At 38.7% G+C, this 25,829-nt stretch overlaps 1 protein-coding gene across 3 annotated transcripts; it reads right to left on the bottom strand.

Annotated features, from left to right (window-relative positions):
- Window positions 1-91: 91 nt before the first annotated feature.
- LOC102302885 (CTP synthase 1) lies at window positions 92-25,413 on the bottom strand. 3 transcript variants are annotated; one of them, XM_005938220.3, is made up of 18 exons: window positions 25,231-25,413; window positions 9,534-9,713; window positions 8,196-8,366; window positions 7,945-8,045; window positions 6,894-7,010; window positions 6,573-6,656; window positions 5,986-6,066; window positions 5,148-5,299; window positions 4,401-4,533; window positions 4,143-4,231; window positions 3,466-3,560; window positions 2,916-2,978; window positions 2,734-2,777; window positions 2,552-2,648; window positions 2,416-2,471; window positions 2,083-2,179; window positions 1,743-1,887; window positions 92-1,293 (listed from the first exon to the last, which is right to left on the bottom strand). In XM_005938220.3, exons 1-18 carry the CDS (start codon window positions 25,244-25,246, stop codon window positions 1,218-1,220), a joined length of 1,797 nt encoding a protein of 598 aa, XP_005938282.1. In that variant the 5' UTR covers window positions 25,247-25,413; the 3' UTR covers window positions 92-1,217. The 3 variants fall into 3 exon arrangements, with proteins under 3 accessions (XP_005938282.1, XP_005938283.1, XP_005938284.1); XM_005938221.3 differs by lacking the exon at window positions 25,231-25,413 and adding an exon at window positions 11,412-11,569; XM_005938222.3 differs by lacking the exon at window positions 25,231-25,413 and adding an exon at window positions 11,443-11,558.
- Between the last annotated feature and the right edge of the window lie 416 nt (window positions 25,414-25,829).

Here is a 25,829-nt window from a genome sequence, read left to right on the forward strand (position 1 = left end):
TTTATGAAAAGTCATTCACACATACTTACAGCTTGCAGGGGTAATATTCTCCAGCCCCCCCCCCCAAAAAAATACAAATAAACAGACGTGCTGCATAACACATGCATCTAAATTTAATAAATAAAAGGCATTTCAGTGCATTTGGGTCACACAATGGTAACAAAATGGGATCTCATGTTACTTAGTAGACTGAAAGTGCAAGAGGGACATTTGATAGTTATAACCTACTAGATGCTTTTACTGATGCTTCAAGCTCCATTTGAGATTGTAGTTTTAGTTTTATTCTGTTGTTGTCGCAAAGGTTGCTTAAATTTCCCCAGTTGTCAGATGATTGTGCATCAGCATATTTCAATTTAAACAGTTCTTAGTCAGAAATAGCAGTAAAGGGCAATCATGTTTCCTGGTCATAGGCAAAAGTTGTGCAACATGAACTGGTCAGTTCAGTTTTAGGGCTTCACAAACTAATGGCGTTCCAAAGTGAGCGAGTCTTCAAATGACAGCTTACGTGCAGAAATTAAATTCATTCCTAAATCTTTAACATTATCAGAGCAGAATATTTCACATTTTCACCCAAGAGTCACAGCTTCATGTCCAAACAGATCTGGATGTAATACAGAGAAAGACTGCTTAAAACCAAACCAGTATTAAACTATGGGGGAAATACAGATGAAAAAACTGACAATTACAACAATTTAAAAAGGTAAATATATCAGTAATTCCCTATATATATATATATATATATAATCCCACCTAACCCTTTCTCAGATGCTACAATTCCAAAAAACAGAGAAAGTCTCTGAAAAATATTTCTCTGAAAAACTCCAAAATACACATCTTCTCATTATTTTACCAGAACATCATTATGATAACGGCAGTACACTTTATACCGATGGGCTGATATCTTCCCTTTAATCATGTACCTTAGTGTATTCTTTTTTAACAAGTTCCATTACAGCAACATTTTTTTGAGTTCCCTCATAAAACCTTTATTAATACTTGATTTTTGCAGCAACTTTAAAACACTAAAATAAACAGAATTCACTACCTTTAATATTTTGCTGTAGGCAAAATATTTGAAGAACATAAATTATAAATTGTTATGACAATAAAGTATTAACAATTCAAAAATACAGAGTAATACAAAGATTGTTTGTGCAGAGTCAGTCAGGGTATTTCCTGGGTGATCTCCATGAGCGGCACATACACAAAAATGACTTCTACAAAGACAGAAACTTCAGCTCACGCATGTCCATGTCGGGAGAGCTGCTACCACTGTGATCACTGTAGGTGTCCCTGAAATGAAAGGTAAATTCATAAGATTATTACATCAGCAAGACATTATAGGGGCAATTTTTTCTGTAACTGCGGGAATTGTTGTGACATAGCATCAGTTTTAAATGCAGATATAATATGTGTGGGCAAAATGCTTAATGACTGATGTTAAATATTGATCAAGTTGTAGGTTCTTTGTAGGAGTTTTTTTCACATGTTTACCACTCAGATTACTTATTAAAAGTGTCATCAAAGCATAAATGTCAGCTAAATATGATAAAAAATGAGAGCAAGGTGAAATAACATTCAACTGTTTGGAGGTTGGAGAAACACCGTGATGGAATAAGCGAACTGGGAAGTTATAGCTGCAGTTAAAGCTAAACTTCGAAACTGTTGGACTGTCACCATTGCAGTTTCATTTCCTTTAAATAACTTTTGGATTGGCAAGTGATTGATGTGCTGGTGTTTACCGTGGAGAAAGGCGACAGCCCTTGGCCAGGTAGCTCTGGAGTTTTCCTGCAGAGGCCAGCAGGAGACCAAAGTATGGAGGAGAAGGTTTGATAGGTCTGGAGGTGAACTCTGGATGATACTGCACTCCAACAAAGTAACAGTGGTCTGAAACCAAAAAATTGCATATTACTGCACGTTTCTGCTCCCTCAGGCTTCATTTAAAACAACAAAGATTAAATGTTTGATATCATAAAGAAGGACAGTTTGGGGTTAAACATGATTTCTCTACATCGTGTTCAAGAATTGTATGTATTAGAAGAAGCCGGTGGGTGCTGGATTTCAAACACACTTTCCCCATACCCTCTAATTCAATGACTTCCATCCGCTCTCCTTCCACATCCTGACCAACAAACTGAAGTCCTTTTTGTTCAAAGTGATGCTTCAGCTCTGGATTCACCTGAAATAAGATAAGATTCTGTGATCCAAGGTTTTATTTTTTGTTTTGTTCTTGCAGTACTTCTAGAAGAAAAGCCATGGGCCCAACAAAACAAAATAATGTTCAAATCAAATCTCAAAGTTAGATAAGCTACTGCACACAATACGTTTTGCTTAATAAATTTTGTATTTACAAAATAATTTCCACACTTTTCGCTGTATAATAAAAAAAAATTAAACCCTTGTTTGGATCACTACCTCAAATCTGTGTCTGTGCCGTTCGTCAACATATTCCACATCTCCATATAGCTTTCCTGGAAGAATAAAAAATATTTTATCAACAGTAATTAGGCAGAAGAAGTCCAGGTATCATTTGATCCAGGGAGATACATACTCAGCACACTGGTACTGGATGAGAAAATGGTCCGCCTCTTTCCCAACCTCATAGTCCCACCCATCTGGCCTGGGTTGTGTTCTGGCATGTCAATTACCTGTAGGGATCAAATCAAGATTATATAACTAATAATGGATGGTAAACATGCATGGTAAAAAAACAAAACAAAGAAGATAACATACCACAGGGTGTTTGGATTCTGGATTAAATTCTGTGGAGTTGGCATCTGAAAAACACAAGATGAACTGATCTGAGCACAAATCAGCTTTCCAATAGGTGGAAGCCTTAATCATCATTAAATTAGAAACCACTGGAAGCAAATGTTTCTTAGCTGTGTCCTCAGCAGAACTAAACAATCACGTACCTTCCCATCCAAGAACACTGCGGGCAAATTCACACACTGCCAGCTGCATGCCCAAACAAACACCTGCAAAGAACAAGGCCAGTGGAATTCTAAATATTAAACAACATCTTTTTTACATAATATATAAATCACTGACTACATGTAATGAATTTGGATATTAAATGCTACCTCATATGATTAATTGTCAGTAAAGAAAGGTGTGCAGTAAATACAGATTACCCTTTCAATATGCACCACAGAGAATTTCAGCAGCCAAAACAAATACAAGACCTTGAAACAAAACCCCAGTAGGGGGTTTGTCTTTTCATTGGTGTAAGCGTTATTTGAAAAATTCATATCATACATAAAATATATGAACAGCATCCCAGCACATCCTCTACACCACCCAGCACTAAGGTGTGTAGGACAGAGTCTCTGCTTAGACTGAGTCTATATCTATAATCAACTCAATGTGTTTCCCCCTATTTGTCTTTCAATAACTGCTCAAACTACGTCCAACTGCAATATGATATGATACACAACATACAGCATAGCCTGACATCTCCCTTACCCAGGAATGGCTTATTCTGTTTCCGTGCCCAAGAAATAGCCTCCATCTTGCCTTCTGTCCCTCTTGCACCAAAACCTCCTGGCACCAAGACACCACTGTGGAAAAGAAAGAAAAGACCATCAATGCTCAATTCACTGAGATTTCACAGACACATGTAGAACCACTTAAATCTATTTAAACCTTGTGTCACTCTCTCTGGAAAACTTATAAAAGCAAAATGCCAGGCTGGTATTGTACAGCCAATGTAAGATAATTCAGTATCGTATGGTTAGTGAACTAAGTAACATAATTAGAAAAGCTTTCGTTTGTGATAGTATCTGATTAAGACACACTAGTGACATTTTTCTTCAAAAAGATGAAGAAGAAAGAAGAAAAAAAACAACAACACTATCCTAAATTGTGTTTCCTTTATCAAAACAACCCCCTGCGGTAATACAATAATCTTTTTGGCTGTCCCCAACTTGTAGCATAACCTGTTACTGCTTCTTTTGAAACAGCCACAGACAAGCAGGACTTTTCTTTTAACCCATTTGCAATATTGCTACTACCATAGCTGCACGAACTATAATACTGTATATATATATATAATAGAGTGTACATTTTAATATCAACCGCTGCTGATTATCCAAGATTATCCACACTTATTAGCGTGTTTTCGCCTTGTTTTGTCTACTCACTGAGCACTGCAGAGTTTCTGCCAGGCCTCGTGATATTTCACTGGATCATCTTGCAGGGTAGTAGTCTCCAAATCTGCAGAGTCTATGTACTGCAATAACAACAAACAGTGTAATCTGGATAGAGATCAGTCAACAACAGGCTGTACAAATACAGGAATATGTGAGGTTTTATTTAAGTATAGCAAGTTTATCTAAAAACAGTCCAAACTGAAAACAGCGATGCAAAATTCAGAAATTAGAAGAGAGTTGTCTCCTTACCTTGACCTCTAGTTTGTGATTAATGGCAAGGGCTGAGTGCTCTAGGGCCTTAATAACAGATGTGTAGGAGTCAGCTAACTTTGTATATTTTCCCACCAGGGCTATGGAAACATGCTCCAAGAGACGGTCGGATCTGAAAAGAGACGGAGATGATTTATAGTACAGAATCTGGTGCATTCTTTGAATGATTACTTCCTCAGCTACCCATTTTACCCGATCCCCTCAACGCTCAGTATGTTGTACTCACTGGGGAAAGAATAAATAAATAAATCTGCTTCTGGTGTCAGCATTCTTTAGGGAAAGTTTTGTGACCAAAATCATAACAAGCATCATTATTGCTGACGTATTAGGAGGTTCTGAAACTTAGATTGAATCTGTCACGCCTACTTGTCTAGTAATGTTATGTTCAAGAAGTGAATATAATATTTTTTTTCATTAGCAGTGTAATGGTGACTAAAAGATCATGCCTGGATGATCTACAAGTCTGACACCAAGTTTTAAATTTAATAAACACACAGAGTCCTTTTTTTGTGTTGTATTTGAGGTTATGTCACGAGCAAGGAGCAAAAACAAACAAACAAACAAACAAAAACAGCATTGTGGATATTCAAGGCTTCGAAATACACAGTCCAAAACACATAGCAGCCAAGTCCACCTTTTTGTACCTTAAATGAATGTACCGGTATCTAGTTTTCTCTGTTCAAGACAAAATTCAAAATAGTTAAAGGCTGAGATACTCTTTCCTACCGGTCAGCCATCTCCTTCCACTTTGTGAACATCTTTCTGGGTCTCATCTCAATGGGCAAGTTCAACCGCTCGCACAAGTACCTCACAACACCCTGATCCTCCAGCAGCAGAGGAACTCTATAAATTGAGGAGACATCGTGGACACAGATCACCTGAAAGGAATTAGAAGACGTGTTATTTGTTGTCATCTGCTACCTTTTTTTTAAAAAACCATTTTAATACACTGACCTGTCACTTTATTAGGTATGCCTTAGCTATCAAAAGGACCACAGTGTCTCTTGGTATAAAATGTTACAAATCCCCCACATCTTTGCAACATCACCGCTGGTCTGAATTGTTGATACAAAGTAGGATGGATCCACGCTTTCAATTTCTCTACACCACATTCTGACCCCTTCTGAATACCCTGGTTGTAACGAGTGGTTATTTGAGGTACAGCTGCCTTCCTATCAGCTCAAAGCAGTCTGTCTATTCTTCTCCGAACTCTGGAATTAACCTGGAGATGAAAAATTCTAGTAGATCAGCTTTCAAAGTCACATCAACTTTCTTTCCCATTCTGATGCTTGGCTCAAACAAGCACCTGAGCAGGTGTACCTAACAAAGTGGCTAATGAGAGGATATGCTTTCCACATCTGAGGTCAGCATCTATCTAAATCTAATGATATCATAGCAACAAAAAGTAATTACTTAATAATAATAAATTATTATATAATGTTATATCTATTTATAACATATGACAACATTATCTGAAAGAGTAGATGTGAGTAGTGATGAGAACTGCACTAGCTCATAACTAACATAAGTAGCCTACCCTACCTACAGTTTTAGAGGAAATCACCTGTGTGGGCTCCACATGACAAAACATGGAGATCTTTTCCTTGACAGATGTTTCTAGAGGAGTTGTACAGCGACAAACAATCTGCCAAAAGAAGGACATATATATCAGGATAATGTATACAAGCAAAATAATGCCAGAGCGCACACTTGAGTGTTTACGATTTAATACACTCCAAATTTTATTTGATTGTGTACATAATGAAATTAACATGTGATTCAAAAGGATGGCTTTATCAGAAGAATGAGGACAAGATCTGAGAGGTGCACTCTTAAGCGAGTTTAAACCAGCTTCTTTGTGCTAGCTGACTTGAGAAAACCTAAAACCGGGCATTTCACATCTCATATGACTCTTCGTCCTCACAAAATGATCCCTGTGAGTTCCCCCCAATCCAGTGACAGACATTCTCAGATGATACTGATATAATAGTGGTAAAAAAAAATCTGCCAAATCAATCCTACAGAAAACAGTTCATCTATTGATTTAGCACGCAGTTGTAAAATTAATTCAAGTTAGCCATTTTAATGCTTAGTGCATTTGATATCCATTTGACTTGCAGATATAAGAATCAGTTTAATCTGACTACCCACCAAATCTGCAGACAATCCCAGCCCTCTGAGTTCTCGGACGCTGTTCTGGGTTGGTTTGGTTTTCTGCTCCCCTGTGGTATTGGGCTTTAGAGAAAAGATACAGCCACACAAAACAAAGCATAAATGGCTGTGTCCAAAGTGATTATCCCCCCCCCCCTGTTCAATACCATGTTCCTTCAATTACCAAAAGAATGAATTTAAGACTAATGAAACAAAAATATTTCAAATTACTCATTAGATCTGGTGATCTTACAGGTAATCAATTTTTCTACAATATCTGCTAACACTACTTGGTTGTGCATGGTCACTAGCAAACCATACCTGTGGTATCAAGCTGACATGGATGTTGCAGAAGTTCTCCCTTTTCACCTTAAACTGGAACTGTCTGAAAGCTTCAATAAAAGGCATGCTCTCAATGTCCCCCACTGTGCCTCCTAGCTGTGGACACAAAACACCAGCTTAAAGCACAGAATTACATGCAAGAATACACAGGCTGAGCCTCAGCACTTTGGAAAGACTTGGGAAATACAGCACACTGTCAGCAGTACCAAGCCCATAATACTGTCAGCGCTGGTTTGAAGTATGCTGTATAGAAAGAACTGCTAGAGGCAGGATAATAATTTAACTTGGTTTATGAGAACTTGACTCTTTTAAGCTGCAAATATATTAAAGACGAAATAATTCTGCAGCACATACTGTAAAATAAACACTTGATTTATAACACAATGATTTAACACTGTTTTTTAAAAATACATAAAACATTTATTTCCCAAGGCTAGAAACAGCGCCAGTGTTTTTACAACCTTTCAACAGCAAATCATTTTTTAAATCCCTCTATTTACCAGTTTTTACTGTTTTTTTGGGGGGGTTTTTGGTGCATCACAGTGACACTCATTTGTTCGGGTTCAGCTATTTCTCAGACCTGCTGCTGAATGGTGCCAATATTTGCTATCGCTTCAGGCAACAAGCTTTTTTTTTTTTTTTTTCAATCCTTTTGGAAAATGTCGTCTACTTCTCAAAATCACTAGAAAAACAGAATTACACAAATGATTGAAGCGGTGGTACTCAGACTGTGAGGTGTGGAGCTAAGTGGGGCATGGACGACCAGTTGAAAAATGTTAAATGAAACTAAGTTGAATGAAAATGATACATTTTTATGTGAAAAATACATTTGTTGTAGATATTATAATTACTTTATTTCAGAAAAATTCAACAAGGATTCCACTTCTGAAGTGGAGCATTTTTTTTTTTAAAGTCTGAGAACTACTAGACTAAAGAATGACCCATGGTAATGTAAATAAGATACTTCCCACTGCAGCATATTTATTTACACTACAGGTCACCTTGGCCAACAACATAAATCCCAGCTTACCTCTATGACACAAACTTGAGGTTCCACACCGTCCTCATCCACTGAAATGGTTGCCTGCTTCATTACCCATTCCTGAATAGCATCTGTGATGTGTGGCACCACTGACAAAGAAAAGAAACATTTTAGCTATAGCTATCTGTGCATTTGCATTGTATAACTCAACCCTGAGAAATGCATGCACACATGTCAAATCTGCTTTCCTAAGGCCCGTTTTGGCAATAAAAGCAGTTATGTAAACAGTAATATCCAACCTTGTACAGTCTTGCCCAGGTAGTCTCCTTTTCTCTCCTTGTTGATTACCGATTGATAGATCTTTCCAGTTGTGATGTTGTTATCTCTGATAAGGCGGATGTCCAGGAAACGCTCATAGTTACCCAAATCTAGATCCACTTCCCCACCATCATCGAGAACAAACACTTCACCTGGAAAAGACAAACATTACATCAGTGTTTTCACACGGTTTGTTTCATAGTAGCTTTTCACCTGGTAAAAATCTTTCCTGAGCCCCACTTGAGCCCCGCTTACTAACATAACAAATAAATATATACTTGACACTTTATTACGTACACCTTGCTCATACTGTGTCAGAACCCCCTTTGCCTTCAGGACTGCCGTAATTCTTAGTGGCACAGATTCATCAAAGTGTTGGAAACAGTTCAGAGGTTTTGGTCCATGCTGACATAAAAGCATGACTTACTTTGGTGCAGATTTGTTGACTGCACGTCCAAGATGCAACTTCCCTATTCCACCAAATCCCAAAGGTTCTCTATTGGAATAAGATCTGTGATTTTGGCACAGTGAACTAATGTTGTGTTCCATTTGCCTCCAAAGTCAGAGCTATGAATGATGCCATTCCTAAATTTAGTTTGTTCAACAAAAACTTGGAAAAGCAAGCAGTGCCATTAATGCATCACTAGCAGTACAACCCAATGCTTGCTTTTGCTTAAAAATGCTGCTGCAAAACATTCACAACTGTTGGTGGTCTGTATATGAGGTGTTTGTGGTTACAAACACACAAATATGCAGGATATCTTCTCTTTTTTGGGACCACTGTATAAAAAAATCTCAAGAGATCAACAGTTTTTGAAATCCCAACCCAGATGGCAAAAACAACCATGTCATGTACAAAGTCACTTAATCTACCTTTCCTTCACATTCAGCTGCTTAGTTTGAACTTCTTCAGCTCATCTTGACCCTATCATTCACCAGTGTATGAATGTGAGAGTGAATGAATAGTGGAATTGTACAGTGCTTTGAGGGCCCCGAAAAGCGCTATATAAATGCAATCCATTATTATTATTATTATCTAAATGCCTAAATGCACTCAGTTGCTGCCATGTGATTGGTTGATTTTACACTTCCATTGGCAATCAGTTAAACAGGTGCACCTCAAAAAATGGTCAGGGACTGTACACTGTATGGAAACAACCTGTGCCCACACCACTCTACCTTAAAGGCTCTAACACTCCCACAGCGCTTCTTGTCAAATGTTAACCACAGAACTCCATCAAACAATTGAATCAAACTGCTGATGGCAATTGACTGAGGACAAGGACATTGTTAGAAGCAGTAAATTATAAATTACTTACCGTGCTCATAGGGTGAAAAGGTTCCAGCATCAATATTGATATATGGGTCGATTTTGATGGCTGTGACATGAAGACCGCAGGACTTAAGGATTGTTCCCACACTGCTGGCAATGATGCCCTTACCAATACCAGATATAACGCCACCAGTAACCAGGATGTACTTCATAGTGGCATCTAAGACTAAACACAGAAAACAGGAATCCAGTAAATGACTTACAAATGTACTTTACATTTCTAGGACAAGTTCTTAGCAATACTGGCATTTACAAGCTTTATTTACTCAAGTAGACAAATAGTATTAAAAGTCCCAAGGGTCCTTCTGCAAGTGGAAAAAAAGACATTTTATTTTATAATTTTCTATAGTGTTTTTGGGGAAAATAAATAAACACATGTCCCGCTATCCAGCGAGATATTTAGTTGCTGTATGCTATGCTTGACACGACCCTGTCACCAATACTCCAGAACTTAAATAAGTAGAATTGAATAATGTTGTTTAATACATTTTTGGCCTTCTTTTAAGGTAAGGATAATCAAACTCATACTGAGCATTTAATTTCAGATAAGACTTAATTTACATGGCTGAATCAATACATTATTTTTATTTGTAGATGACGACATAAACATAACAGGGTATCAAATCAGTGCTAGTATTTGTGTTTCCCCAGAAAAAGACCCAAGCTGTGGAATGTATTGGACTATAAAAGTCGAAAACGTAGTTATAAAAATAAAGGAAGTAAACAGAATTGAAAGGAATTTCTCTCTTGGTAATATGTAACAGGCCAGTCAAGTCAAACAAGATCGGAAGAAAACAAAACATCTCAAACAGGTTTCAAGGGCTGCACATAAGTTGTGGGACTTACCACCCTTACTGTCCTTTAAATATATTGACGTTAAGTAAATGGGTTTAACAGTTAAAAGACATTTCCGTAGCAACAAAAAACAACAACTTATTTTAATTGTTATATTTGTTAAATAATATGTTGTATTTATTAATTTATTTATCTAGAAGTTAGGACAAGAGAAAGATCATTTTGTTTGTGCGTATGTGTGTGTGTTCGTTGGGGGCGGGGTCAGATTCAAGGAAAACCCTGCACAGAATGACTCCTAAACTGTCTATTTTAACAAGGTACTTGCCCTGCACCAACATTTAAATGGAGAATTTCGCTATGTGCTCAGTAAATTTATAGTTATAACACTTAACAGCACAGCCTGTCTGTTTCATGGTTTGATTAAACTGACAGCATGATGGTGTTTTTCCTTATAGAGGTGTGGCTAACCCTTTGTTTACATCCATTTGTTTACATTATTCGGACCTATGCATTACAGTGAGACTGTACGAACACAAGTGGGTAAATCCAAATTGCAAAACCTAAGAATGTGTTAACATGTGATCGAATTACACCGGTGTGAAACACGCAGTGAATCATTAACTTTTGATATTGTTTTTATTGACAATGTATGAAGTTAAATTGGCGGGAAAAAAGAGCGCAAGACTAACTTCTCCAGAGGGGCTCCTGAGAGCTTTCGCGGGTCACTGAGTTTAGCCGCAGGTAATTTGTCGTTAAAGGATTGCTACATACATATTTCACAGAGGAAAACTGGTCGGTTGATTAGTTTTCACCTGTCGTAACCCAGCTAACATTATCCATACTGTCTTGTGTGAAGTCCTGGCTTACGGATTTTTACTTACAGAGACAAAAAAAATGATTCATTCATTAGCATCCAACAAGAAAAATGTCATATTTATCGTGTTATTATATCAGTTAACTGGTTATAACCAATTTTGGGACACCAATAACCAAGTCAGCGGCATTTTCTTCACCTATTAAATGACTTTCCGAGATACAGCGTCAATAAAAAAAATCCATACAAACTCACCAAACGGCTATAGCAAAGTGTCCAGAAATACCTTGATGTAGTGTTTATCTAACGAATTTCTTTCTGTTCGTAAAGAAAGCCCACGTTGTTGCAGTACAGCAAACACGTGTATGACAGGCTGCGCTGACTGGTTGAGCCACTTCTCCAACAGACAGTTTGCGTCCTTCCGTTTCGTAATGTAAGTAAATTTTCCTTTCTTTTGTTTGCTCAGGCAAACCTTGGGCGCCGCTCACACAGGATTGACCAATGGGAGAGCTGAACTGCGGAGAAACTCTGCCTTACAGATTAAACTACGGTCGAATTTTTATGCCCGAGTCTACACACTGGGGCGAATGTAAAGCATTTCAAGGTCAGTGCAGCTTTTTTGAAACTAGAAATTAAAAATCATCAGGAAAATGATTTTGGATTATTAAAGCCTTCTTAATCTTTTTTTGTCTTTGTATAAATTGACAGATTTTCTCCACTACTGTGATGAGATATTATCATGCTTAGTAGTGATTACTAATTAAAATAAAGCAATAAAAAATATAGCTATTATTCTAATTTGAAAGTCAAAATATGTGGAGAAGAACTTTATTCTAATTATCATATTTGTCCGACTCACCACTAGATGTCCTCAGTTTTCTATGTTGCATTATTCATCCCCTAAGCAGGCTAAAGCTTGACCTTTCACAAGTATAATAATACTATTAATAAATAATGATCTGGAAGGAAATAAGCCTTACATTTACTAACACAGAAATTCAATGTCCTCATGTATTATTGTTTGGCAAGTGTGGCACAATGAGACAAAGCACTAGTCCCACTTAAAACCCAGTTTACACCCTAACACAGCCTCGAAGATATTAAAGTTTTTTGTATTCACTGTTGTGCTGCTCCAGTTTTGCTGTGGGTAATGAGAGTGGTGATTCTAATTCATTTCTGTCCATGATCTAATTAAAGACCTCGTCCCTGCCACCTCATTTTCATAAGCTGTTCCCTTCAATTACATCTGACAAGTGAGCAGAGACACACATTAACCTCCTGCAGGAAGAACTACTGTGCTTTCCTCGTGTCTTTGAAACATTAAAATACAAGAGAGCCATTCAAAGCTAATTCCACCTCTCTCAATCTACCTATTTGCAAAACATATCTGAGGATAAGGCCGCACCCACCACCCCCACAGTCTGATGTAGACTTTCTTTGATGCAAATGACAAGAGAGTGCCATGCAATGTTGTATTTTGCAATGCTTAGTGGTCATGTGTATCACAACATCCAAAGTCACTCTCTATAAATGCAACACTATCAGTGTGTATACCTTTTTCAAACAGCGAGAGAAGCCAAAAGGAAGAAGCTTAAGTTAGAGCGAAACTTGTTGACCTAACTCCCAATAAAATAGACGTATTGAAACATATAGCACTGTTTTTGACACTCAAGGTTATTTGCGCACAGACAGATGAGATATCTTTATTTATGAGAACTGAACTTTAGGTGTAAAATAGGATAAGATTTTCATTGGGAGTGACCAGGATGGGAGAGGATTAGAAATAAGTATATCAGACGAACATGCTCAAACTAAGCAGCTTGGAGACAAAGTTAGAGAGGCAAGACTGAGATGGTTTGGACGTGTGTAGAGGAGGGATGGTGGATATATTGGATAAAGGATGTTGAAAATGGAACTGGCAGGCAGGAAGAAAAAAGTAGGATCTCAAAGGAGGTTCATAGGTGTAGCGAAGGAGGACATGCAGAGGGTCGGTGTGACAGAGGAGGAGGCTATAGGGATAGGGTGAGTTGGAGACAGATTATCTGCTGTGGCAACCCCTAAACGTAGCAACCAAAAGAAGAAGAAGAAAAAGAAGAAGTGATGTAGTTTATTTTAAACTGCATCGGGACAGCTGTTGTCTCCTATTATGTGGTTATGTTGTCTTGTTAGAGCATGAGGTTAGTAGCTATGGTTTGAATTACGCTAACAACAAACACGACAAAGGCAACTTATTGCCACAACATTTTGTTGGCTAAATATATTCAGGTCTTAAGGAATCATTATGAAGGAAATGTTAGACTTCCTTAGGATCATTTATGCTATCTGTTGGACTATGATCTTGTAATGAGAATTTTACAATTTTCTGATGTTTAAAAACCAGATGATTAACCAGTCAGCTGGGAAAATTCAGCAGTTAAATCCAGGATGAAAGTATGTGTTAATTTCTGCCTTAATTGTATAATTATCTGTAATTGATTACATTAGTTATAAAAAGCACAATTATCTGATTCCATGAAATCATAAATAAAAGACTGCTTGCTTTTTTTTGCTGAAGATTATTTGTGTTTCAATTAAGTGACTCAAAAAAATGACTAATATCATCATAATGAAAACAACCATTTCCCTGTTGTGCAAATAAAGTGAATTATCCACGAGAAAAGAATGATGAGAAATATTCCACCAAAGTCAAACATCGGTTTGTTTTGGCAGGTTTCCCCACCACTCCTCTCTGTAAGCTGCATAGCAGCAGGGTCAGATGTCACAAGCTGCTCTACTCTCCCAGACCTCCAGTGGGCAAGAGAGGGCCAACTCCCAGCTCAAGCAGACACAGAAACAGTAGCCCACACCCCTCATGCCAAACACACATTATTTATGAATAAGAGTGGTGCCTTTCCCTGTCCTCTTGTAGTTTTGGAATTTTAAAGACAAATCGATTTAGGATGGGAACACAGATGGCTCTTAAGGCACAATGCAGTTCAAAACCACTCAGAGGAAGAGTGAGCTCTTGGGCAATTAGTGTCATTATGGCTGCTCATGTGCTTGGTGGGCTGGATAAACAGTGGCTGTGGCTTCTAGGGGTTAGGCATGTGGGTAGCATGGATAATAATGATCGGTGCTGTACTGCAGCAGAGCAGCGCATGCACAAAAACACACATACACACACACAAAACAGCTTTAAATAGATACTGGTCAGAAAGCAAAGGTAAAGAGGAAAAAAGAATGTAAAGGAACTAGAAAAATCAAACCACTTATGATCATAAAACCAAACCAAAACCAAATATATTCTATTTAAAACAACAATATAAAAACTAAGAAAAGCAGGCACTGTGTGCAGTTCAGATCCTGTTTACTCTTTAAAGAATCACGGGGGACTCAAATCTAGTCCAGAATACAGTGAATGCAAAGCAATGAAAAGCAAAGTTTTGAATCATTAAAATGTATTTTTTATCATAGTTGTTGACTTCTAATTTCCTGTAAGTCAGCAATTCAGGTAACCACTGATAATGTTACAAATGTATTATTTATTTTTATATATACATATATCATATTTGTGTAATATTGTATTTTCGTGTGAACTGGTGTTGTTGTCAGTTTGAGATCTGAGAGGTTAGCACATATATGTACACACACACACACACACACACACACACACACACACACACACACACACACACACACACACACACACACAACCATCTACAGTTATAGTGACAACCACATGTGACAAAAAGGATGTGTGGTTGTAAACACACCGAAAGTGACCTGTAATTTCTCTGAGAAATGCAGCTCGTAGACCTTGAGGGGAAACTCACGCTGAGTTTGTTGTCATTATCTTAAGCCTATTTAATACACATGTGTGCGGATGCATCTCTATGGGAGTGTAACACCTACCATTCTCTTTGCCAAAACCACAAGTTATTGAGAAAATAAATGTCAGTTAAAGGGCGTTGTCTGTGGCGTCTCTACTGGTCTCTCCTCCTGCTACTTGGAGCACATCTAATTTGATTATGAGCACCAGTGAGGAAAAGCATTGAGAGTGAGAGTTTATTGGATAACATGGGACCAACGATGACAATAGAGAGATGAGAGGGAGTGAAATGGAGAGAAAGAGAAATAGGAATTAAGTGATTTGTGAGAGAGAAAGGGAGAGAGACACTCCAACAGAGGGAACGAGAGACTCTTCCCATGGGGGGATGAGACTGGATCAGTGCCCGGTATGCCACTGCACTGTCGTCTGTGAGCTGCCTTTGTACATGTATGGAGACCAGCATATCTCATGATCCTCGGCTATTATCCCGACCCAACTCCTAGTATGGGGCCTAGTATTCTCTCCTGCCTATTGCTTCTCTTCCTGCTTACTTTCACCACCTGCCTCTCACCCTTTTTCCTTTTTTCTACTCTATCCTTCCTCTCTTCTCAATCCTTATGACCCCCTACTCCTCCTTATTACACTCTTCCTGTCCATCTCTTCACTCTCCTGGCCAATGCACAGCTAAAGCTGGGCCTCTGCCACCTGAAAACAGATGACAGTTTTGTGCTTTTTTTCCCCCTGTTACTGCTACAGACCCCCCTCCAAGAGAGGTCCGTCTGCTTAAGACGAGAGGGGGAAATGAGGATTGATTAATTTAAAAAGCACACTCTCCTCTTTTTTCTTCTCTGAGCCCCCCTTTAGCAGAACATGCCTGCCCAACAGAGAGAGATTGAGAGCAAAATCATGGAGGCTCATTCATCAAGTTCTGTATCCCATTATAAATAATGTGTGTAAAGTGCAAACAAGCCTGGGAACTAAGGGTTGTGGCCTTTGACCAGCACTGCTATTATGTATGTGCAGTTAAGACTTTTTCAGCGAGGGAACGGTGACAAGATCAATGTGTCAAAGCCAACATGATCCACGGGAGATTCTTGTCTTTAATTTTTCTGTCTTAATTTGAAATGATGTTCAGTATTTCGTATTTTAAGAAAGGGCAAATGTGTATACATCATTAACAATACACCATATAAATGACCAAACAATCATGAATTGTCATTATGTAACATATGTCATTATGTAACAACAATTCAGTTGTGTAACGTTTTTCTCAAAATACAAAATAATTGATTTTACTTGAATCTCTAACTGTCAAATGGAATTTGATATAATAATTTCCTAAAATAATCAATGTGGCAGTCAAATCACCAGTAACATTAAAAAAGTCAGTCTGATAACAGATCATACTCTAGAAGGAGATACGCCCTGATGCCTTGTGACCCTGCACATTAGCACTCCTAGACCACATGTCATGTCAAGTCAGATGCTAGACTGAGCCGAACAAGCAGTCCTTTTATCACTAACTCAGTTATTCAGTTATTTCAACCTCTTCACGCACTGAAGACTGCTCGACTTGCTTACACCACTTAGCTGTGAATATCCGTCACAGTAAAGAGAGGTGCAACTCGCTGCTGATACTTCTGATGCTATCAAGTTCAAAGTTTGACACCATTTACCATTTAAACATGACTTACCTGAGATATGTCCTTGCTAATTCCTATATTAATGAAACATCTTAATATTGTTGTTTTCAGAGGAAGGCATTTTCTAACTGACCAAAGCAAATTTTAAAGTTCTTTGTGTGACCAGTTTATGTCTTTCTGAAGCTACTCATTAGTGCAGCTTTCAGATTTGATGTACAAATATTTGTATAGTCTGTAACTCATAGGGTTAACACTTGAACACCTCTTTCAACATGTTTAGATTTTTTCAGAGTATTTCATAACCGTGCAACGCTCCCAATTCCACATACATTTTAGTTTGCCAACAATAACCCAGTATCAGTCAAATGTCTCTCTCTATTCCTGTCCCATACCTCATGTGGGCATGCCAGTGCCCACAAAGAAGCTACAGTGTTATACAATGAAGTGTTCTATTTCGGTGTCCTTATCAATAGAGGATCTGTCTCTGTCAGTATCTAAGCCCCCTGCTTAGTCTGTGAGAAGTCTTCGTGAAGGAGTGCAAGGACAATGAACGACTTGATAGGAGGACATATCACTTTGGATCACATGTTTAAAAGAATGAAGGAACATGACCCAACCAGAACCAAAGTGGCTGGGTCTATGTGAATTATGACCTGTTTGATAACAAGTTTGGATTCAGCGCTGATGTGCACAGAGCAAAGGTTCATCAAATCTCACCGAGAGACTGTTTAAGATTTAATACTGTAGAAAAGACATGAGCCACATCTTGTTTCTTTATATTTTGGTTCCAAGGAATGAGACTTTCTTCTAATTTTTATAATGGTTTACAACAGTAGTTCTCTGGGCTTTCTTTCAGGATTTCTCTCTGGACATTGGCTGTTTTTTCAAAACCTTCCTTTTTCAGATGAATGCTTTGTTTGTTTGTTTGTTAAGCAAGTTAACACTCACCATTTAAATTTTCAAGTATAAAAAGGCACCAAAACAAGGAATGAACCGGGGATGTGTCTACAGATACCAGAAAATTTTGAAAAGAACCAATTTGAAAAATTGATAGTAAGATTTTGTTACTATCAGCCTATCGGAAAAAGACATTTTCAATTTCAATAAACAAAAAATGCCAAAGATGACACAGTTTGCAAACTGATTCCCATACCTATTAGCTGGAAACATGGTATAGCTTACCATGGTTTGCAGTGTGACATTGGAAATATGGGGAAACAGGACAAGTGGAGGACAAAGGAAGGAATGATGGGTCCAAACAGTTATCCACAAGTAATGTTCTTAAGAAATTGGGAAAAAAATCAAGAAAGATCTGACACAAGACTAGAACATTATTACAAATATGAATTATTGGGTTCAATTTGTTAACAACATGTGTGAAGGAAGTAAAAAGAGAGGTACAAGAATGAATGTCTTCAACCATCTGTAAAATACGGTGGAGGCTGTGTCATGGTTTGGGGCGGCATTTCAGACAGCTGATTTGTGGATTTTGTTAAACTGAATCATGAACACAGAAAAAATACTATCAGATTTTGATCCACAATACAATGATATCTGGAAAGTGTTTTCATCACTTTCAACACTCTACCAATGCTGTAAAGACATGCCCGGTTGGAAAAGAAACATACAATGGAACACTATCAGTCATGTACTGGCCTCTCTGATGTCTGAACCTTTACATTATTGAAGCAGTGTGGGATCATCCTGACAGAGAAAAGAATAAAAGACAGCCAACATATAAAGCAGAGCTTTGAACGTCCTTCAAGAAGCCCAGAGATCCATTTCTGAAGTCTACCTAAAGAAATGACAATAAAGCTTGACTAAGAGATCTAAGGCTGTGCTGAAGAGCAAAGGTGACCATACCAAATATTGACTTTCAAACTCAAAGGTATTTCTGTACTGTATTTCTATATATTTTCCATTTTCCTAGCAGCAAAAAAAAGAAAGAAATTAGGAGAGATTCAAAACTTTTGCACAGTACTGTACATGAAGAAAAATCTGAAACAAAACCCCCCAGAACTTATATTACTGACTCTCAGATCCCTCTCTTAGCACATGTGATTCTTTAAAGAGAAAACAGGATCTGAACTGCACACAGTGCCTGCTTATCTTTTGGTCAGTGTTTATCAAAACTCCTCAGTACTCATGCTAAAGTAAGGGTTAAATCTGCAAAGAAGTAATCCACTTAACATTGTTGACTCTAGGGGGTTGTGGTAGCTCAGCAGGTGCTTGTGAGTTTAATTTTGACTCATGGCTTTTGCAGGATACCTCTATCCCTCCAGTTTCCCTCCCTTATCTTCATTGTAGACCACTGAGTGCAGCAGGGCTGCAATGAAGATAATCATTAAGGAAAAATTATTTCTCTCTCACCTCTCTCTCAATCTCCTTCCATCACTCATTGAGTTTGGAATGCACCAGTGCAATCACCCCCACTGAGAATAACACTCATGTTGGGTAATTTTGTCTTACATAAGGGAGAGTATTGCACACAACAAGACATGTAAAAACAACATCAGGCAAAGCTAGAGGGAGAGAATGCAATCCTCAGCTATTTGTAATGGAGAACAGGGGAGGGGCAGCGGGGTGGAAGATGGATGTGATTTCACATTAATTGTGTGGGTTCACACAAGTGCGTGCATGCGTGTTCAAATGTGTATGTGTGCATGGGATAGGAGGTGTTAGAGGAATTTCTGAGAGCTATGCTGACTTTACAGGCACAGCAGGATCTGAATGTGTGTGTGCTCATGTAGTGAGCAAGGAGGCACGTGTGAGTAGGTGCCTATGATGTGTGTACTAGGGAACATGTGATTTTGTGTGTGTGTGTGTGTGTGTGTGTGTGTGTGTGTGAATGTGTGTGTGTGTGTGTGTGTGTGTGTGTGTGTGTGTTTTGTGGGCTGCCACACATGGCTGGGGGAAGAGGGTGGAATCTTCTTAGTGTGATGTTGAATTTGAAGACTGTAGTGCAAGAAACAGGATAGCAAGAGTTCCAGAAGTCAGCTGTAGAGTAACAATGTTTTTGTTTCTATGAAAAAACAAATACAAGCCAAACAAGTGTAAGCACTACTGTAAAAATTTCTATTTAGTTCTATTGGTTTGTTTGTAGTTTTTCTCTTTATTCTCTTTATTTTCTTGTCATGCAGGCTTCACATAATATTAGCAAGGTCCCCTGGTTGGCACTATCAGCACCTTGATCTAAACAAAACTCATGCCAAATGGGGCATAAATTATTTGAGGTTGAAATAAAGTTCATTTCTGAAGTTGAAGTAATTAAAATGTAACCAATTAATAGTGGGAGCCACAATCCAGTGTACTTCTCGTGCCCCTGCTGGGTGCTGGACACTAAGCTACTGTTTGGTGAAGACAAAAAAAGAGTAGAGGGGGAAGGCATATTCACAGTCAGTGAGAGGGAAGGACAGCTAGAAGCCTGAAGGTGCGAGTAGAGACTTTGAATGTAGGGACTATGAATGGTAAAGGACCAGAGAGAAGGTTTAAGTATATAGTGAAGGAAGACATGCATTGTGTGACAGCAGATGATGCAAGGGGTAGTGTGAGACTGAGGCAGACAATCTGCTATAGGGAGACGTAAACGGAGTAGCCAGAAGAAGAAGAGGTATTTATAAAAGGATCTTTTTTCATCTCTTCAAAAGTCACATGAAGTAACATTCAAGATATAATTTGAAGATCATACTGAAATTTTGTAATAGGAACAAAGAGTGTAGACGAACACTAACCAGTGGATCAATTTAGAATACCATGGATCGCTTTTATGCAGCTGAAAAGGTTTAGTTCATCCGTTGTGCAAGTTCACTGGCCTCTGGTAACTGAAGCTAATGTATGGAAGTGACATTTTACATGGCTAATCAAAAACCAGATAGTGTTTCATCATGAGGTCAGGTCAGCTAATTTTCAAGACTTGAAAGCATTAGCTGTTTCTTTCAGCCGAATAAAGAGTTTGAGTTCCATTGCCACATCGTGGTTAAAGAAAAGCTAAAAAGAGAATGGCACAGAAAAATATGAAAAAAGGTGAACTAATGACTGTTTCAATTTAAAATTAGTTATTTAAAAAGGTTGCAATGGGATATGTTTGATTAATGTTATTAGCTATGGGCAAAGTCATGTTACAGGTGGGCTTATAAAAACAAATTATCTGAACTGTAGGCTGGACATGCCTGCCTGCTGAGACGCCAGATCTAATGGCAATGAGACAAGGAGCACAATGTGAGAATATAAAACTCTAACTTGAATTTTAATAGGACACTCTCACTTATCCACCCACATTAAATTAACATGATTCAGCTTGAAAACAGAGGTGATAGCCCTTTAAATGTCAGATGGGTAAGATGTGACTTTTAGAGTTAGGTTTGTAACTTTTTGGACAATGACACATTTTTATATTTCAGAGAGACAAGCAGAGTTTAGTGGATTGGACACAAAGTTGGTTGAGATGATTAAACAATGGAAGTGCCAGGCAGAAGGAAAAAGATCACAGAGAAGATTAACGGATGTAGGGAAGGAGGACAAGCAGAGGGTTGGTGTGACAGAAGGGGATGCTCGGGATAGGGTGAGATGTAGGCAAATGATCCGCTGTGGGGAATCCTTTAGTGAGCAGCCAAAAGAAGTCAGGAAGGAGTGCAGAAAGGTGAAGATGTCCATGTAGGGTACAGTCAGAAAACACAAGTAGATCTAAGTCACTAGTGTTTACTGACGATATTATGACTGCAGATATGAGTAAGAGGAAGAACTCTGAAGTGTATGGGACTGAAAAGCAAATGTTGAAAAAAAGTTCAGAGAAGGTTAATAATGACCCAAAGAATACTGCTAAAGCAACCCACTACTTTCTTAAACCAAAGAAATAGGATATTCTTCAGTAGCCAAGTCTGCCACTTGATCGCAGCCCAGTAGAGCATGCTTTAGAGTTATTCTGGACAAAACTCACTTCAGAAACACTCACAAACAGGCAGCAGCTGAAGGTGGCTTCAGTAAAGGCCTGGTAGAGCATCTCAAGGAAAAACAGTATTTTCTAACATCTATGGATATTCACTGAAAACAATCTTCATATTTAAAATTAAGATAGTTTGTTCAATTATTTTGGGCTGTAGCTTGTTTATTTACTAGACTCAGATATTTCTGTGGTCAACTTAGGGTCATCAAGCAGGATCACAGAAAAACAAACATCTGTGTCCAGGATGACCTAGATTCTTCTTGACCCAGTAAACAAACTGTTGACACACTTTCACATTTGGACACCTCTGACTCTGGTCTGACAGATATTTTATTTTTCTGCCAACCAAAAAAATGGCTTTTATTGACTCTAAATAGCTCTGTTTAACCCAACTACAGTACACATTCAGTCATCCCTGCAAGTCAACCCAGTGAAATTAGCCTGTTTCTGCTAACGCTTGGTGCTCTTCTGCATCTAAGGCTGAGTTTACTTTTTCAACTTCTGATTCCCAAAAATACCCCTTTCAGCTTAACCTCCTTGATTTCAAAGAGCAGTTTCATTTGGGATCACATTTATCTATCTGGGAATTGAGTAATATTTCAAGCCAAGCATAACCTGTCAGCTCCCCCTTTAAATCTAACTGGCTGTCTCATGAGATGATTGCGACAAAGTTTCAGTCCTGCTCCCTGAGAAATTATGAAAGCCAATTACAATTGATCATGTCACTTTGCAGCTCCTCTCTCGTGCTCTCACTCTCCCGCTTTTTCTTTTTTATCCATCTATCACTCAATTGGCCTTTCTCACCCAGTGTTTCATTCTCTCTACAAACCAGAGATAGATCAAAATGTCCAGCCCAGCATGTATAATCCACAACACTGACCTGAATTCCCCTTTTTTTTCCTTTGCTTTCTCTGCTCCACTGTTCCCCTGTCACTGCCGCCCCACCCCTTAATCCCCCCACCCCCCAGCTCTCTCTCCCTCTCTTCTCGCTCTCTTCAGCTGTCCTTCTCCTCAAAGTGAACTCAGCACATAAGGTGGTTTTGTTACTTTTTTCCCGACTGCTTTGTATGTAATCACCATATTCACAGCTCGTCACCTGTTTATCAGGATCTCTCTTTGTGAAAACACTTGTACGCAGGATGGGTGTTTCCAAGGTTACCGCAGAGGCACTAAATAACTGTGACAGCTGTAGCTGGGGACTCTAGTCAAGCGAAATGATATTGCCATAGATACATAGTACTAGTAAATAAAGACATTTAATCCCCATACTCTTAAAAACAAACAGAGTCATGATTTCAAACAGGCATAAACACTATGCTGATTTCATAAAACAGTAGAAGCTTATGTCATGTGTGAGCAGTGTAACAGGAGGTTGGATATTAGATAGCCAAAATAAACGGCACTGAGGCAGGGTTTTTGAAATGCCAGCCAGTAGTAGTCTATGCCATCTCTTTAGGAAGAGACCCAAAACATAGTCACAGCTAACAGTGGTACAAATCTGTGATTATTTTACATCCACTTTACTGAGAGGTTAGAGGCAGTGGAGAATGCCTGGATTGTAATCTCCACAGTAGTGTGTCTGTGGCCATCTGTGCCGCAGTGTTAGTGTGCGCGTCTAGAGGTCCGTGTGACGTCTGTTCTGTGCCCATGCGGTTGGTACTGCATTCATCTTTCAGTCACCCAAAAGCAGATGTCACTGGGACGATGGGGAGCGGCAGATTGCCGTGGCGACCGACCGATGGCAGGTTGAAGGTGTCTCCGCCCTGCGGTGCCCAGCAGATGGAAGCTGAGGTCATTATCTGCTGTTCTGTTCATCTCCTTACCCCCCATACTCCCGTGCCCCCCCCCTTCTCTCTCTCTTACTGCGTCAGCGTACTGCAAAGATGCATCGGATCAGATACTGTTTGATAGGTATTAAATGTAAACATATTATCAAGTGCTTTACAGCTCTAAAACACATTCTGCAACTTAAGCTGTTTGGACTGCTGATAATTCAAGCTCATTATCACAGTCTTCTCTAAGGACTGTGAAAAACATTTCTTTATACACACAGTCCTGACCTCACAACTGTGATGACGCTGAGGGAAAATATTAATTGCAGATCCACTGCAATAGGAATAAGTATTCTTTGCTCCAATTGCCAAGCTACCATATTTCTTCATTAACAGAAAACTAAAGAAAAAAACTATGCTACGTGGCCATTCAGAACAAATAATCCAAGTCAACAGCCACAGGCGGAAAGTAGGGCAGCCTGGAAAGAAGCACTGCCACAGCAGGCAGGAATTCCTAGTTTATTATGCTGCTAGATTCCTTCTATAATAAGCTATGCAAGCATAGAGGACAAGGATAAATCCACGTTTACATGCATCGTGTCATGTCCTTTTTGTGTGTCGTGCATCAGGCAGCTGTCAATAACAGAAGGGTTTCCCTGACCACAGCAGCACAGAATGGCCCAAGCTAGGAGTGTCAGCAATTATGCCTCGAACTGCCCCAGGCTACAGTATATTGAGCAAATTTCACTTCCTGTATGTCTGCTGCTTTTGCCACTCAGCAGCTCTGTGCTGTTGGTTTTCTTTCTTTCTAATACGAGACAGACGTGCTCCAGATGTGTGATGTGCATTATTCGGGCCACGGTGTATTTTGTTTGTGTAAACGCAATATGTTTGAAGCTCTGGCGCATGTTCAAAAGTACCAAGTTGTTTTTATTTGCTCTTTCGGTTAAAGCAGTGTTGCAAATCTATTTAAACGCATGCACAGCTTCTTCTGCAAGTGAGTGAGTTGGAAGTGTTGGGCACTTTGCAGCCTGTGCACATGCACACATGTGGCACACAGACGTAATAACCACCTAACTGGGGCGTTGCTGTTCGGCTGTCAGCTTCATTTTATAGAGTTGCTGAAATGATTAAAGTTTAGGCTTCTGTTAGATGGTTTTCATGCACTTTTTTATTGTACAGTGTCATGAAAAAGTCCTTGCCGCTTTCCAGATTTCTTTTTGTTTTTTCAAATTTCTCACGGTTCAGTGGTTCAGATCATCAAATACATCCTAATACTAGATAACCCAATTAACCGGATATAACACAACTAAATACAAAATTTGTTTTCAAATGATGATTCCGTTTATTGAGGGAGAAAAAGTAATTGCCCCTCATACTTACTCATGAGTTAACAGAGATTAACAACATTTCATTAGCCACACCTAGGCAACATTAATGCCAGAGCTGTTGAATCACTTAAATAAAAACCTGTCTGACAAAGTGAAGTATATAGGCTAAAAGATCTCAAAAAGCAACACATAATGCCACAATGTAAAGAAACTCAAAAACACATGAGAAACAAAATCACTGACATCGATCAGTCTGGAAAGGGGTACAAGCCATTTCTAAGGCTTTGGGCAATACATGAGCCACAATGAGAGCGAATATTCACAAATGGAGAACACTTAGGACAGTGTTGAACCTTCCCAGGAGTGGACCGCCTACTCAAATTACTTCATCAGTGCACTGACGACTCAAGCCTCAGTTAAGGTCAGAGTTTATAATTCAACAATAAGAAAGAACTACCAAAACAAAATACCAACAAGGAGAGAATTTCAAGGTGAAAACTACTGCTGACCAAAATGTGTGATGGTCAGGATCTGGACGACTTGCCATAATTGACAGGAACATGAATTCTGCTCCTTACCTGTTGGTCTGACCATCAGTTTGTGCCCTGAAGCAAACTGGGTTATGCAGGAATGATCTGAACCACACCAGCAAGTCCACCTGTGAATGGCTCAAAAAGCAAACAAATAAGAAAAAAAGAATGTTGTGGAGTAGCCTAGTCAAAGTCAGGACAAATCGCAGTGAGATTCGCTTGCATGATTTTAAATAAGCTGTCCGTGCTGGAATACTCTACCGTGTGGCTAAATTAAAACAATTTTGCAAAGAAGAGTGGTCCAAATCTCCTCCACAGCGTTGTGAAAGACTCACTGCCAGTTATCGCAAATGGTTGATTGCAGTTCTTGCTGCCAAGGGTGACACAACCAGTTATTAGATTTAGGCGGAAATTGTTTTTTCACATAAGGAAAGATTTGGTTTGGGTTGCTTTTTTCTCTTAATAAGTGAAATCAGCATTTAAAAACTATATTTTGTATTTGCTCAGGTTATCTTAATGTTAAAATTTATTTAGAGGATCTGAAACATTTAACTGTGACAAATATCCAAAAAGTATATTTTCTCTTTATTTTTTATTTAAATTCATTGTTTACAAACTAATTAAATATATGGTGATTTGTTAATTTT

Source organism: Haplochromis burtoni, unplaced genomic scaffold (genome assembly GCF_018398535.1).
Source record: "Haplochromis burtoni strain Fernald_Lab_line unplaced genomic scaffold, NCSU_Asbu1 Contig_237, whole genome shotgun sequence".
NCBI lineage: Eukaryota > Metazoa > Chordata > Actinopteri > Cichliformes > Cichlidae > Haplochromis > Haplochromis burtoni.

Bases quoted from the DNA above. Each gene is read 5' to 3' on its own strand.
- LOC102302885 (XM_005938220.3), bottom strand. The intron at 6,067-6,572 runs GTGGGTAGTCAG...TTCTTTTGGCAG, and splicing joins TGGGATTGTCTGCAGATTTG to ATTGTTTGTCGCTGTACAAC. The intron at 2,472-2,551 runs GTATGTATCTCC...TTATTCTTCCAG, and splicing joins ATCCAGTACCAGTGTGCTGA to GAAAGCTATATGGAGATGTG.